Source organism: Pseudomassariella vexata (assembly GCF_002105095.1).
Source record: "Pseudomassariella vexata strain CBS 129021 chromosome Unknown BCR38scaffold_14, whole genome shotgun sequence".
Classification (NCBI taxonomy): Eukaryota; Fungi; Ascomycota; class Sordariomycetes; order Amphisphaeriales; family Pseudomassariaceae; genus Pseudomassariella; species Pseudomassariella vexata.
The window spans coordinates 452732-465202 of record NW_024467969.1 but is presented as its reverse complement, the minus strand read 5'-3'; the positions used below and the strand labels follow the sequence as shown (position 1 = coordinate 465202).

At 51.1% G+C, this 12471-nt stretch overlaps 3 protein-coding genes across 3 annotated transcripts; 1 reads left to right on the top strand and 2 right to left on the bottom strand.

Moving 5' to 3' along the window:
* Positions 1-123: 123 nt before the first annotated feature.
* BCR38DRAFT_468437 (tripeptidyl-peptidase) lies at positions 124-2343 on the bottom strand. Its single transcript, XM_040862777.1, has 3 exons — positions 1723-2343; positions 1381-1660; positions 124-1320 (listed from the first exon to the last, which is right to left on the bottom strand). The coding sequence occupies exons 1-3, from the start codon at positions 2236-2238 to the stop codon at positions 401-403; spliced, it is 1716 nt and encodes a 571-aa protein (XP_040711869.1). The 5' UTR covers positions 2239-2343; the 3' UTR covers positions 124-400.
* A 4148-nt stretch (positions 2344-6491) lies between these two features.
* Positions 6492-8494, bottom strand: BCR38DRAFT_351569 (ferric-chelate reductase; the record flags this gene model as incomplete). The annotated part of the gene is made up of 2 exons (XM_040856648.1): positions 6492-8301; positions 8355-8494. The coding sequence occupies 2 exons, from the start codon at positions 8492-8494 to the stop codon at positions 6492-6494; spliced, it is 1950 nt and encodes a 649-aa protein (XP_040711868.1).
* Positions 8495-10220: 1726 nt separating this feature from the next.
* Positions 10221-10980, top strand: BCR38DRAFT_65835 (uncharacterized protein). The gene has a single exon (XM_040865544.1). It carries the CDS (start codon positions 10422-10424, stop codon positions 10887-10889), a length of 468 nt encoding a protein of 155 aa, XP_040711867.1. The 5' UTR covers positions 10221-10421; the 3' UTR covers positions 10890-10980.
* The last annotated feature ends 1491 nt before the right edge of the window (positions 10981-12471 follow it).

Sequence of the window (12471 nt, the reverse complement as noted above, 5' to 3'; positions counted from 1 at the left end):
TGTCTCAGGTTTGTGTATTGACTATTGCGGTCCGTTTATCCAGAAAAGGGCTACGAAGACAATGCCATAGCACTTCTCAATCGTTTATCTTGTAGCTTATAGCATTAATGTTCGGCTTTTATGGTATAAGATTCTAGCTATCCAAAGTGAGATGGCGTCCTGACTATCGGCCCAGTCCCAGGGATGCTCAAGTATACCAAGCCTGGAGGTTTCGTTGCAACATAATCATTATTTACTGATTATACGAAGAACCTGAGACATGGGAGTGATTCTCCATTGGCCAACGATCAATTACTTAGCTATATGGAACCATGTTTAGACTCCACATGCTCTTGCCACACGTTTTTCGTCATTTCCTTCATGATAAATCCACTATTAATTATCACCATCAACACAACAATCACTTATTAGCCACACCCGGAGCAGCAGCAGCCAATAACTTGTCGAACTTCGGCGTCCCTAACCCCGTGACTGGATCCCACCCCGCCGTAGCATTCCACGCCGCCCCCTTAGGGAAAAACTTCTTCGTCGTGCATCCGGTCCCAGCACCCGTTGTGATATCCGTCAACGCCGCGGTGTTATTATACAACCAGGGATTTAGGAAACCCAACGGCGCTTCCCCAATACTCTTTCTAGCTGCATTCAATAACGCCACCACGCCGGCAAACGTCGGCGCCGAAGCGCTAGTCCCGCTATACGCTGCCAGGCGTCCCTGGTCATACACCTCGAAATACTCGCCTTGCGCCGCGACGTCAGGGAATCCGCGACCCGTGGCGTTGAAGTAAGCCGAGTACGTTTTTCCGATCTTAGAAAGGTAGGAAGAGACGGCGGCGTCTTGCCAGGCGGGGCGAGAGTGATAGATGCTAAATCCACCACTCGAAAAACTAACCGCCACCTCGGGACTCGAACTAGTCGTAGCGCCAACGGAAGTAATCCATGGACAGGCGCCAGGGAAACTAGGCTGGAAAAAGGGCCCATCGTTGACGTTACTGATGCAAGAGTCACCCGGCCCGCTGTCGCCCGAGGAGAAAAGCACGCTGACACCGCGGGCGCCGAGTTGCATGAAGAGGTCGCAGACGGTGAGGGCGTAGTCTTTGGGGACGGATTGCTCTTCTTCGCCGTAGGAAGTGGAGAGGGTTTGGGGAAGGTCGGCATCGGGGAGTTTGAGGAGGTAAGTTAGGAATTCTAGGTAAGGCTCGTTGCTGTCTACGGTCTCGTCTACGGTTGGGACGAGGGGACCAAGACCGCCGGTGCTGTATTCGGTGATGGGAATAGGGGCGCTGACGCCGAGGATGTACTGGTTGTCGAGGTTTGCTTCGCCTGTTTGATATAATCAGTGGGGGTGTTGTTGAGAAAGGGGCTTGGGATTGTGCTGCTCACCGCTGTCCTGTGTACTGGTCTGGTCATTCAAGCCACCGTTGATCTGGACGACGCTGAAGTTCTGACCCACGTGTTCTGGCAAGAACCTTCTCTCAAAGGACTGCAAATCGGCATAGCGGGCATACTCTTCTAGGTAAGAAGCGAAAGCGACCAGGTTGCCATCGGCGCTGGGCGTGTATCCAATGTTATATAGTGACTTTAGGGAAGCCGGAGTCACATAGGTGACGGCCGCCGCCTCCTCACCATCAACCAGCTCTGGATTTTCAATGATGGAGAAAACCTGCAATCATCAGCACCTATTCGGCATTGTCAAATAATGGTAGAAAGGGGCAAAAGTATTACATTTGACCGATGACGCTCCGGTTGCCCAAACCTGGTAGTCGGCTGAATCATCTTCACTGAATCCGCTATCCCATCGGGCACACTATATGATAGTGTCCTCAACTTGGCCGCGCCCCCATTCTCAGACTCATACCACGCGAACTCGGCACTCAGCAGCGCATTGGCCTGTTCCACCGTGGGTTCGATCCGGATCCAGTCATTGTCAACCATGACCTCGATTCCGGCATCCCTTAACCAACCCGTCACATCCGACAGGCCGCGCTTCGAGGGGGCTGTGAACGAACGCAATTCTTTGGCGCTCATATGCTGCCCGTAGTTGGAGTGGCCAGGAGTTGACATCTCCAGCACGGCCTGTTCTAGCGCCGCGCCACTCGGGTGCGACAGCGCAATGTGCAGCTTGATCCTGTCGGTGGGCAGGGCCGCGCGCGCTTGTTTCCAGCCTTGGGGCACATTTTTTAGGCTATGAAAGACGCGGGCGTAGGCCACGCCGGCGAGGAGACCGAAGTACAGCTTCATGACGAACGTCCAAGTAACTAGCTCTTCCAACGTTGGAATAGAGTACCATGTGGAGAAAAGCCAAGCAGGCGTTCCCAGGTCTAGGGCTTGGAAAATGCAGCCAAGGTCTAGACATTTATACGTCCCCAGATCACCCTCGCTCTCTCGTCTGATAAATCTCCTCAATTCTTGTTCGCATGTCAACCACGTATTGCCGGTTGCATGGTGCATTCGATATTGCTGTGGATCATTGCAGACGCCACTTAAGGCCTGCCGAAAGCGGGCTAGGAGATAAGCGTCTTTTGACAGCGATTGGTGTGGCAATATGGCTGTCCTCTTTTCCGACGCAACGATGCCCGGGGTGCGCACCTCCTTTGAGAAGGTCCCCAAGAGCGGGACATCGCGCAATCTAGCACGACAGATCGGCAATCAGCATACCTTGCTTCAGACGGCGGATTCGTGTTACTCACTTCGTAATGCTGCACGTTATCAAGTGAGTGGAGGTTCCACGAATTATAGTAGAAACATTTTGAGGGCGTGTACATTTCCACAGCGAAACCAGGAACGGTAGTAAAAACAGGCCACCAGGTTAGTCTCATAATTCTTCAGTTGTTTTCAGTTGTTATCATACCAGATTAACCAGCCTCCGCTTCTTCATCTTCGACAGTGGCTCCGCTCTACTCCCTGCTATCAACCCCAGAAAAAACCCAAACGGCCCATCCAACACCTGCACCTTGCCGCTCAATGAATGCAGAGGCGGCCGGATGAACTTAAGATTTCCTTCTTCATCAGCATCGCTGGGTGGGACAATGTACGTGCGCAGATCTGGTTTCATGCCAGGGTCTAGTGGACAGTTGGGGCAACGGCTCGGTATCACGACGAGAACTTGCTGCATGGGCAAGCGACAGGTAGACCTTCGACAATCTGTCCCGTAGCCCAGATATCGAAGGTGGGAGTCGGTCGAGTTGACGATTGGTGGTCCGGCGACGTGGCCACAAGAGTTGATGTTGCGGATGGTAATGCACATGGTGTTAAAAGTAGTATCAGCTTGGTTTGTTGCGGCAAATATGTATGCATGGTTCAAGTGTTCCATATCATTCTCACGTCTAGGGTAAGGGGCTGTAAAATAGTTTACGGCATAACTATTAGAAGGTGATAGAGTTTTGAGGTCTCAATCTGACGAAGATGTTTAACGGCTTAAATAGTATTGACAGTTGGATTCGTCTAGGGTGAATGTGTTGTTTTCGGTGAATAACTAAGTTACTCAATATCTGAAATGAATCATGAAGCAGACCTGCCATATTCACCAACAGCAAGTCAATACTACAAATCTCGCATCAACCCAAGCCCTGATTGCTCTTCCTCCTTTGGGCATCCCCTTTCGAATCTACAGATCCCCGCTCATCTACTGTACCACAAATTCAAAGGAACAGCCCCGAGAATATACGCCCTCCTTACATTACCCCTGTGGAGGCCTCGAAGCCGGTCATACTCCCCTGGTGCATGGTCCGCCATGCAGCGCGGGTCTGCAACTCCGCCCATGACCTAACTGCGCCGTGGGTGCAGGATTATATACAGTACTTTGGCCCGTCATCGATGTCGGGTTTGATGCCTGGGGAATTTTGTCCGCCTCCGCATGCCCTGCCACCGGGCGGTGGTGGATTTTCGCAAAGAGGCCAGTCTTAGCTTGCATGGATGTTTTGCCACGAGGAGATTTATTGTAATGACTTCAGCCAGGGGCAGCTTTACCATAGTCTGCGTGGGCATGATATCCAGCTTGGCCAGCTTTAGCACCCTCGGCTCCAGCTTTAACACTGTGAGCCCTACGATGCTCAGCTCAAGGGTTGTCATGCTAGAGCGTCCTGGCCCAAGACACATATCGCCAAAGCTCCTGCGGGGAGTAAGCAACAATCAGTACAAATACCGAGAAGTCTAATGTTGTACATCATCCTGGAAGACTACCACCAGCCAAAATCCCATGGGCACCGCCGTCTAGAAAATCCCCCCTTTGAACCCAGCAGCCTTCTCATCGTCAAACATCCAGCAGCTCAACCCAATCCTGCCCAAACCCCTACTAAACACAATTATCAACTCTTTTCCCATCCTTCTTTTCTGTCCACCTCCCCCATACCTTCCACCCTCCGAATCCCTCACAAAAAACCCGAAAACCACGATATCGCCCCTGAAATCAGCAACTCCCACGGCAACCTGTGATAATTACTTCACCAGTTCTATGCTTGCGGCCTAAATTACTAATTTGCATGCACCATGCCCAAATGCACAACTACGGCACGTCCTGCGGCTCCCTCTGCGCAAGGGTGGGAACAACCTCAACATATCAACCTGGTGAGCTAGGCGTAGATTAACACTAATACCCTCACCGTTCTCCGGAGTTTGATTGCTAATGCTAACCTTCCCGGAGTGCTTGGTCGGGCAACCTGGTAGGCTAGTTTCAAGGCTACTAGCATTCAAACCGCTATAGAATATCTGTTCAAGAGGTATGGAATGAGCCTGGGAAGTACCAGAAGCCGCTGTGACAGCCCCCGCACCCTTTACAGCTAATACCCACTACCGAGTCGACGGCGATGAATATACTACTTGGTGTGCTAGTGACTATAAGCTAGGTACGGATATACGTGACCCTATTAGCTGGTATAACTGCCGGTTGAAGTACCGACGGCCTTCGTTGATAGCACTAGAAAGCGGGCTGTATTTTACCATATAATAACGTGTGTGATACAGAGAGTCAAGCGACAGGAATGAGGACCACGAGAGATAAAAGCACTTAAGTTAGCCTGGGCTGGCTGAGGCCTTAGTAGGCGTCTGATACCTGATATACCTCGTCCTCCTGTGGAATATCCATTAATGTCTCCTGGTTGGCTATCAGTATTGCGATTATATTATTATTATTATTATTAAATACGCCGTAGGCTCGAAGCCCCCGGTACCTCTGCTAGTACTCCCGTATGTCAAACCGTGCCCTAATGGCTGGACTAAATACATACGCTGCGTCGTCGGCTCGCCCTATTGGCGACTGCGTTGCGTTCACTACCATACTACGTTGGTTCTCAACCTACCAACAAAGTCCCCCCTGAGAAGATCGATGCTATCTGGGCCTTGAAGCTGTCCGACCCGTCCCTAGCAGCCACCTTACAATAGTCCCACTAGCTACTGGTTCTCCTGTTGCCGTTGCGAGGTCTCTGCGAGAGTATAGTGGCCGTGGTGCGATAGCGGCCCGTAATCGTTCCCTCGGTCCTTCCAACAGCCCGCAAAAGAGGATTACGTGCTCTGCCTGCGATTATATTATACAGGTTTGTTTCTTATGAAACAGATTATCTGAGACTAGTGATCGGGAGCGGGGCTGGGTCGGGTTGCATGACGAATACCTCGGTAATAATTGAAGAATTCCAAGCATTGACGTAGGATATGTGGAATTGGTGGCCTGAGGTCATGGTGAGGTAGACCTGAGATACTTTAGTGCCCTTGTGCCGCTTGGAAGCCCCCTGTGTACCTCCCTTCTTCGCTTCCGCATGTAGCCGGAATGCTAGTACCAGTGCGATCCCATAGGATGAGATATTGCAGACAGTCAATCCCAGGTAGAAGAAATTTTGCTCAACATTTCACAGAGATCATAATGCTATGCATTTTTGTATCGAATCCAAGGACCAAAACCGGTCATGTCAAGGTACCTTGCCTATAGTTAACCCCTGCCTCGAAAATATGTCGTTTGAATTGGGTATCTCTGATACGTATGCTTTATTCAAGATGCAAGTGTGTAAAATCAGTCACGATGACACCTTGATGCCCGATAGAAGGGGAGTGGCCTCAGTTGTCGTACTGGCATTAGTCATCCTGCCACCAACTCCAGCACCGTCTCCAGCTTCCCTGCGCAGCCTCTTGATACTTGGACTCATTCTAAGACCAGCATCCGTGCCAGGGTGATTTAACCCCAAGCTAATTTCACGTTGGATGATCTCCTATAGGCAGACTTGGCCTTGGCGGTGTAGTCCGATAGGACTCGGGCTCTCTGGCCGGTTCGATCGACGGACCGGACAACCGGAATAATATATGCTTCCATGGGATTGGGGATAACCTGGGATCCACGTAGTCTCAAGCTGATTTTGCCAAGGAATGGCGTCTTGGCGTGGCCACACGGCAGGGCGGCGCGGACGGCAACCATGCTTGTCAGCCCTCCAGGGCCGTGCTTCGAAAGCCGGCGCGATTGATTTGAGTCTTGAACTATCCCTAAAAGAGGATAGTTTCTGATATGCCCCTCAGAAGCAGTACTCCTCCACATGGAGATGAATCCCTTGAGCCCCAGTCCCTTTGTGCACTGCCCTCTCATCGCTCAACTTGGCCACGCTAGTTCGAACTCTGGACACGAGTGATGTACCTCCACAAACTATAACCCCTGTTTCTCCACCCGTAGCTTCAACGGCTCTTCTGATGAACTCAGCTACATCTGGTCTCGAAGAGTAGTGGTGGATATGGGCATCGTCAGCACTGGCCGGCAATACAGACTTCCGCGCAGCACAGCAGCCCGACGACGTCACTGCTTCAAAGTCGCTAGTCTTCTCAACGGCAGTTGAATCGCTACTGTTGAAAGCCCGTCTCTGGTCTCCTGTAGCTTCGCAATCCGTAGTAATCGGGAAGCGCATCTTATTACTGTTGTCGACCGGTTGAACTTTCTTCTCAGGGTTGGTCGTTCGAGCTGAGGCAGATGAAAGTGACGATTCAATTAGCTCCAATTGACCATGTCCAGTCACTGCGATGTGCACTGATAGGTCAATCCCTCTATCAGCAGCGAGCGCGATCGCTTCATGCAGCCGTTCGTGATAGAAGCCAATTTCCTCGCCTTGTCTGGCCGTGAGAATGAAGTCAATCTTCTTCGTACAGGTAGCCGATCTGGTTTGAAGAACACTCTCCAGGATCGGCAAGGTGAATGATGTGCCCGTGGATGCGGAAATCAGAACCAGGGTCTCAAAAATGTCCCACCGTGGAGGGCGGCCGTACGGGCCTGCCACCAATGCTGTCAATGTTTGCTTCTTGCCCGACGCAGCCATCTTAGTTGCGAAGGTGTGAAGTCGCTTCGAAAACCCGGAATGAGAACGTATTACGAGCTGAACGCTGTTGCATATGCAAGTCTCGGGCACCTGATGCGGACAGGCTATCGTGTACGGGTGAGCTTCGAACGCACCGACCCGCGGCAGCCAGAGGTAGAGATGCTGCCCCGCTCTCCACTTGAAGTGCACGTCTTTGACGGTGAGTATCGTCATAGAATCCCCAACAACGGTGACTTGTGTTTGGTGACCAAATCGTTGTCCCCCTTTGCATCGCGAGTTGTTCGGATTAAATTTGATGTTTTGCCACGCCAGCAGAGCCAACCTGAAGGCCCGATCGGAACAGATGGCCGCAACTGTAAACCAAATATTGTAGCGTGCGTAATCCGGAACATGGACCCAGACAATGTAGATAAAGAGTATCGCCGCTATGATGTGTTGCACGACAAAGATCTCATACGCCATAGAGCGGAATGGCTTGAACGATGTGACCACCATCCACAGCAGAATGCCCCACGCGCCGAGTCCATACTTGACCATGGGCATCATCTCCAACTCGATTTCTAGGATTTCTGCTCGAGTCCACTCCGTCCAGAAGTGCCATCCGTGAACGCTTGCCGTCACGAACATGGTTCGAGCAACCCATCGATGAAGCCAGTTAAGGCGTTCGTAACTCATACCTGTGATGAACCCGATCACATTCGTCTTCGATGCCAGTAAGTAGAGAAATGGCATCTGCGTGACGGTTACCCAGGCGTTCCGGAAGGCGATTCGTTCCCAGAAGTATGCGTCCTTGATGATGGCGCCCGCCGATATCATGTAAATAATGACAGCCCAATAGGCCAAAAGCACCAGGATGCGCCCCATGGGCGGCGGTGTCATCCACGAAAGACCCGGGTACGGGACATAGAGCTGCGGGTAGCTCATTTCCCGCCCGATCGCTGTCATTGTCGCCCATATTTGCATATATATATTTGTAGGTTTGGTTGGATATTGCACCGATTTCGTCTGGCTTATCCGCAACCTGTAGACAGGAATCAGTAGCGCGAAAGTGAACTCGTTGTCAGGGCTTTCTACCTAAACCAGTTCTGGACGTAATTGAGTGTGCGAACGATGGCGAGAAGCGCCAGCACTCCTGCAATAATGTACCAATACGCCCGTGCCAGTGCCATGTTTAGTGTTTGAAGCATGCCACTGCCCATATCCATCCCGCCCATGTCCATCTTGACGAAGATGCGACCAACAGTCGCCGATCAGAAGAGGAGCGGCAATCTTCAATATTGAGGCGTTGGCGCACCCTTGCGATATGCTGAAATCTTTACCCGCGATTCGCAGGTAGACAGGCGATTGATGGAAGTAGGTGAAGAGAAGTTCACCTTCTTTTCTCGCACAATGGACACAATGCGAAACTGTGAAGTGACGACGAGGAGTTATACTAGAACAAAGGCGAATCCGGCAGGTACTTTAAAAGCAAAACAGTGGGGCCTAATGATAATGCCGTTTTAGCGAAGCGGTCGCAACCGACTTGGAACTCTGCTCGAAATATCGGGATGGGCAGCAGATGCGAGCGCATCCACGCGGCCTAGCGTACCGAGTCGATTTTTTTCAATCGTCAGTATCCAGCTCGTTGGGTGTTTCGAAATCTTAGCCCATCGGGCGTGTTTTCAGTGTCCAGTAATTCTCTGGGTATTAGGAAGCGCCGCACTATGAATCGTTGAACCAGAGTGTGATCCAGGATGGGGACAGACACAGCGACAGAAAGACTTCGACCATGTCAACCTTCGATGTACTATGTAGCAGTCCTGCAGATGGGCCGTTAGGGTTTCTTCGGGAAGTCTGAAGGGCCGGGGTATGATCAAAACTTGCTCACCCTTATTTGCTTACCAGTGCATGTGAGCGGCCAACATGGCATAAATACCTCGATATCTAGGCAAGCTTTGGCCGTGAGAATTGGTCGGGTGAAGTGCATATCTTCTATTATGTCAGCTTGGCAAGCGGCATCTGCTCCCTAACATTGATGCACACTTACCCATTGTTCGACTTCGTCTGGATTTTCAAAGCTGCTGAACTCATGTTCTACAATGAAGTCTATCTGCGCTCAACCTGGTCTAGACTTTGGTTCCACGCCCTGTACACGAGTATCCTTGGAAATATGCCTGTAACCGCGGGCGTCTTTGACCAGATGGGAAAATGCTATGGGTTAATGCTCTAATGCTACTGGACCGTTATTTCCCCCTGTCGTCCCAGTTGTAAGCAGAGACCAGCCACAATTTGCTCAAATCGCCTCAATTGCCAAACTAACACAGAAGCGGTATGAAGCTGCCCCTCCAACTGTGCCCTGCAGACCTTAAACCCCCCACCCCTGTTACTTCCCGCATGTGCGTCGTTGAAGGCACGACCACACGCTGCTTGCGATGAGCCGAGTGGCCGAACTATCCTGAAGGAAGGAACAATGAAATCAGAGTATGGGCACTCGACATCTTCCACAGCTCCAGTTGTTGCGCGGATCCCAGGTTGCCGGGCTCCCAGAAACTATGAATGGTATCTTCGCTGTAAAGCTTGTCCTTGGGGGCCACAGTGGAGTTGAGTCAAGACCCATCAACGGTTCCAGTTGCTCCGGTCCATCTTTCGATTGTCGAGCTGCGACCGCCTTACATGGCCCTCTAACCGCACTTCTCAGGGTAATCATGAGCCTCATTGAGCATGTTGATGTTGAGCCGAAGACCTTGGATATGACCTAGAAGTAGGTTTTCTCCTGCGAGAAATGCTGTGCGGAGCCTTGTCGCTTCATTCCTTCTCACCTCAGCAATCCTACAACCTGCCGTCCAGCTTTCCTTATCACACCCTAACAGACCCTGGTTGGTCTTGCTCATGTCTTTGACGCTGTCACTTCCCAGACGCCAAGAGGCAAACCCACCCCTGCTCGTTCCGAAGCCACTTATACCGAGCTTGGGGTAGCTCCTGCAGGTCTCCTCATTGAAATAGCGACCGGCAGCCACCCGAAATAGCCTGTCTTACAAAGTTTTGAGACCTTAATCCATCTTATCATCATCGCCATATTTTGCCTCTTTTTCCAGTCTGCAAGTATTTGCACATCACTTTGCTTCCTCCTCATTTCATTCAATTTCGCCCAATTCGAAGACGATGGTGTCCCTATGGTCCCTCGCCTCGGCGACGCTACTCATCGCGCGAGCTGCCAATGCCCACTTCACTCTTACTTCCCCCAGTCCTATAGGAACCTTTGATGAGGACGAGGAAGACAACGCTCCCTGCGGCGGCTACACACCGGACTTCTCGTCACAGACTCCGACCGATTTCCACGTCGGTGGCGATTCCATTGTTACCTTGTCAACGCACCCTCAGACCACGTGGCTGTACCGCATCACCACGGATGAGACCGCCAACGGGAACTGGTCTGAAATCTACCCCATCTGGCTACAAAGCGGCCAGGGGACTATGTGCATTCCTTCTGTCATCATCAACGAAAGCTACGTGGGCCAGAAAGTTGTGCTGAGCGTCGTTGGCAACGGACCCGACGGTATTCTTTACCAGGCATGTTCTATTTCTATCCGACTTGAGTATAGCCCTACTAGAATCGGCTTGGCTAACTGATGTCGCTAACTTGTAGTGCGCCAACCTCAACCTCGTCGCCGGCGCTGGCTCCACACCAAGCTCTTGCTCCAACAAAACTGGTACGAGTGGAAGCTTCACCTCCGATGCTTCGTTGGCTGCGTTGGTCAGTTCAGACGGCGCCTCGACCGCGTCGCCCACAAGCGGCAGTTCATCGGCGACATCAACACCAAGCGCTGCCGCGGTGGGACCTAGTTACATGGAGGGACTCCCTGCCATTTTTGCTGTTGGGGTAATGATGGTGCTTGGCGCGACGTTGACGATTTAATGCGAGGACATGAGATTGAACTGGTTTACAGGCGCACCGCGGCTGGTATCCGCCAACACGAGCATGATGTATTAGCTTCAGGTTTGGGGATTTGAGCATCTTCCGAACCAGCCTACGGCTCTGGAATATGTGCCACGTTGGGTAATAAGATGTTGTTTGACGCCTCTGCTTTACGTGGACACCAAAATACATTATTCTGTACATACGAACGCCATGACCAAATAAACAAACAAACAGGTTACCCCTACCTCCTGAGCAAACTAAGATACCTGCAAGGATGGTAGCAAGTATGCTGACAACCGATATTACGGTATCAGGCCAAACTTTTCACCCCCCTGACAAGTACCAGTGGACCACTGCTTAGGCAACGCTATACGAATTTTGGCCTAGCCTACTCATGCCAACGAAAAGGTACTTCCACCTCTGATTCTAACTTGCTATTAATAACGCGTCCTCATTATCGCGTTTCAGTAACTATAATAGAGACTAAACACTTTACGGAAGCCGATCGCTAACGAATTCGAACCGTCTACTTCGACGGTAATAAATCGAAAGCCGAAATTCGTACTATTATAACGTTTTCTCTTAATCAGATTAAGATAGCTATTAAGGCCTCTTCAATGTTAGGCAACCTTGGTGGGCTTTGTCACGACCCAGGTTGCATCGCATTGGTAGAGACCTCGATTAGGTGCTATCGACGAAGATTCTACTCTAAGGAGCGAAGGAAAGAAGATGACAACTTAGGTTTGAGGGAGCGGGACTAAGTCATCCACGCTTGGCGGGGCTCCTACAAGGGTTATGATTGGCTTCCCATCTGACACTGCCATGGCAGGTGTTCCAGCTGTAAGTCACCTGGTTGTAGTGAGTCTGCGAGGGTTGACCTTCACAAGTATTAGGGTTTTATTACTACCGAGATATATCGATCCTACACAATTCCTATTATCGATAGCTAGATACAACTATGTTAACGGGACCTCGGTACACACCTTATATTAATATAGGACGGCGCTCCCGCTCACTCGTCAATTAATATAATTACAGATGGGGACGCCACAGTGTCGCCGGTAGTCTCAGCGAGGTTTCTAGGAGTCTGGTTCGACCGCAAACTGACGTGGCACGCCCATGTTGAGCGTGTTAAAACAAAAATGGCAACTCAAAAGCTAGCCCTGATAAAGCTCGTCAATATGTCGTGGGGCTGCGATCTTATACGGGCGAGGCTGTTATATACGGTGGTTATCCGTAGCGCGATCGCCTTCGGGGCGACTGCGTGGCATACTATAAGTGAGGAACCGGCAG

Excerpts from the sequence above, each read along its gene's own strand:
- BCR38DRAFT_468437 (XM_040862777.1), bottom strand. The coding sequence starts at position 2,238 with ATGAAGCTGTACTTCGGTCTCCTCGCCGGCGTGGCCTACGCCCGCGTC. Across the intron at positions 1,661-1,722 it reads CGGAGCGTCATCGGTCAAAT|GTTTTCTCCATCATTGAAAA; the intron begins GTAATACTTTTG and ends TGATGATTGCAG. Across the intron at positions 1,321-1,380 it reads GACCAGTACACAGGACAGCG|GCGAAGCAAACCTCGACAAC; the intron begins GTGAGCAGCACA and ends TATATCAAACAG.
- BCR38DRAFT_65835 (XM_040865544.1), top strand. The coding sequence starts at position 10,422 with ATGGTGTCCCTATGGTCCCTCGCCTCGGCGACGCTACTCATCGCGCGA.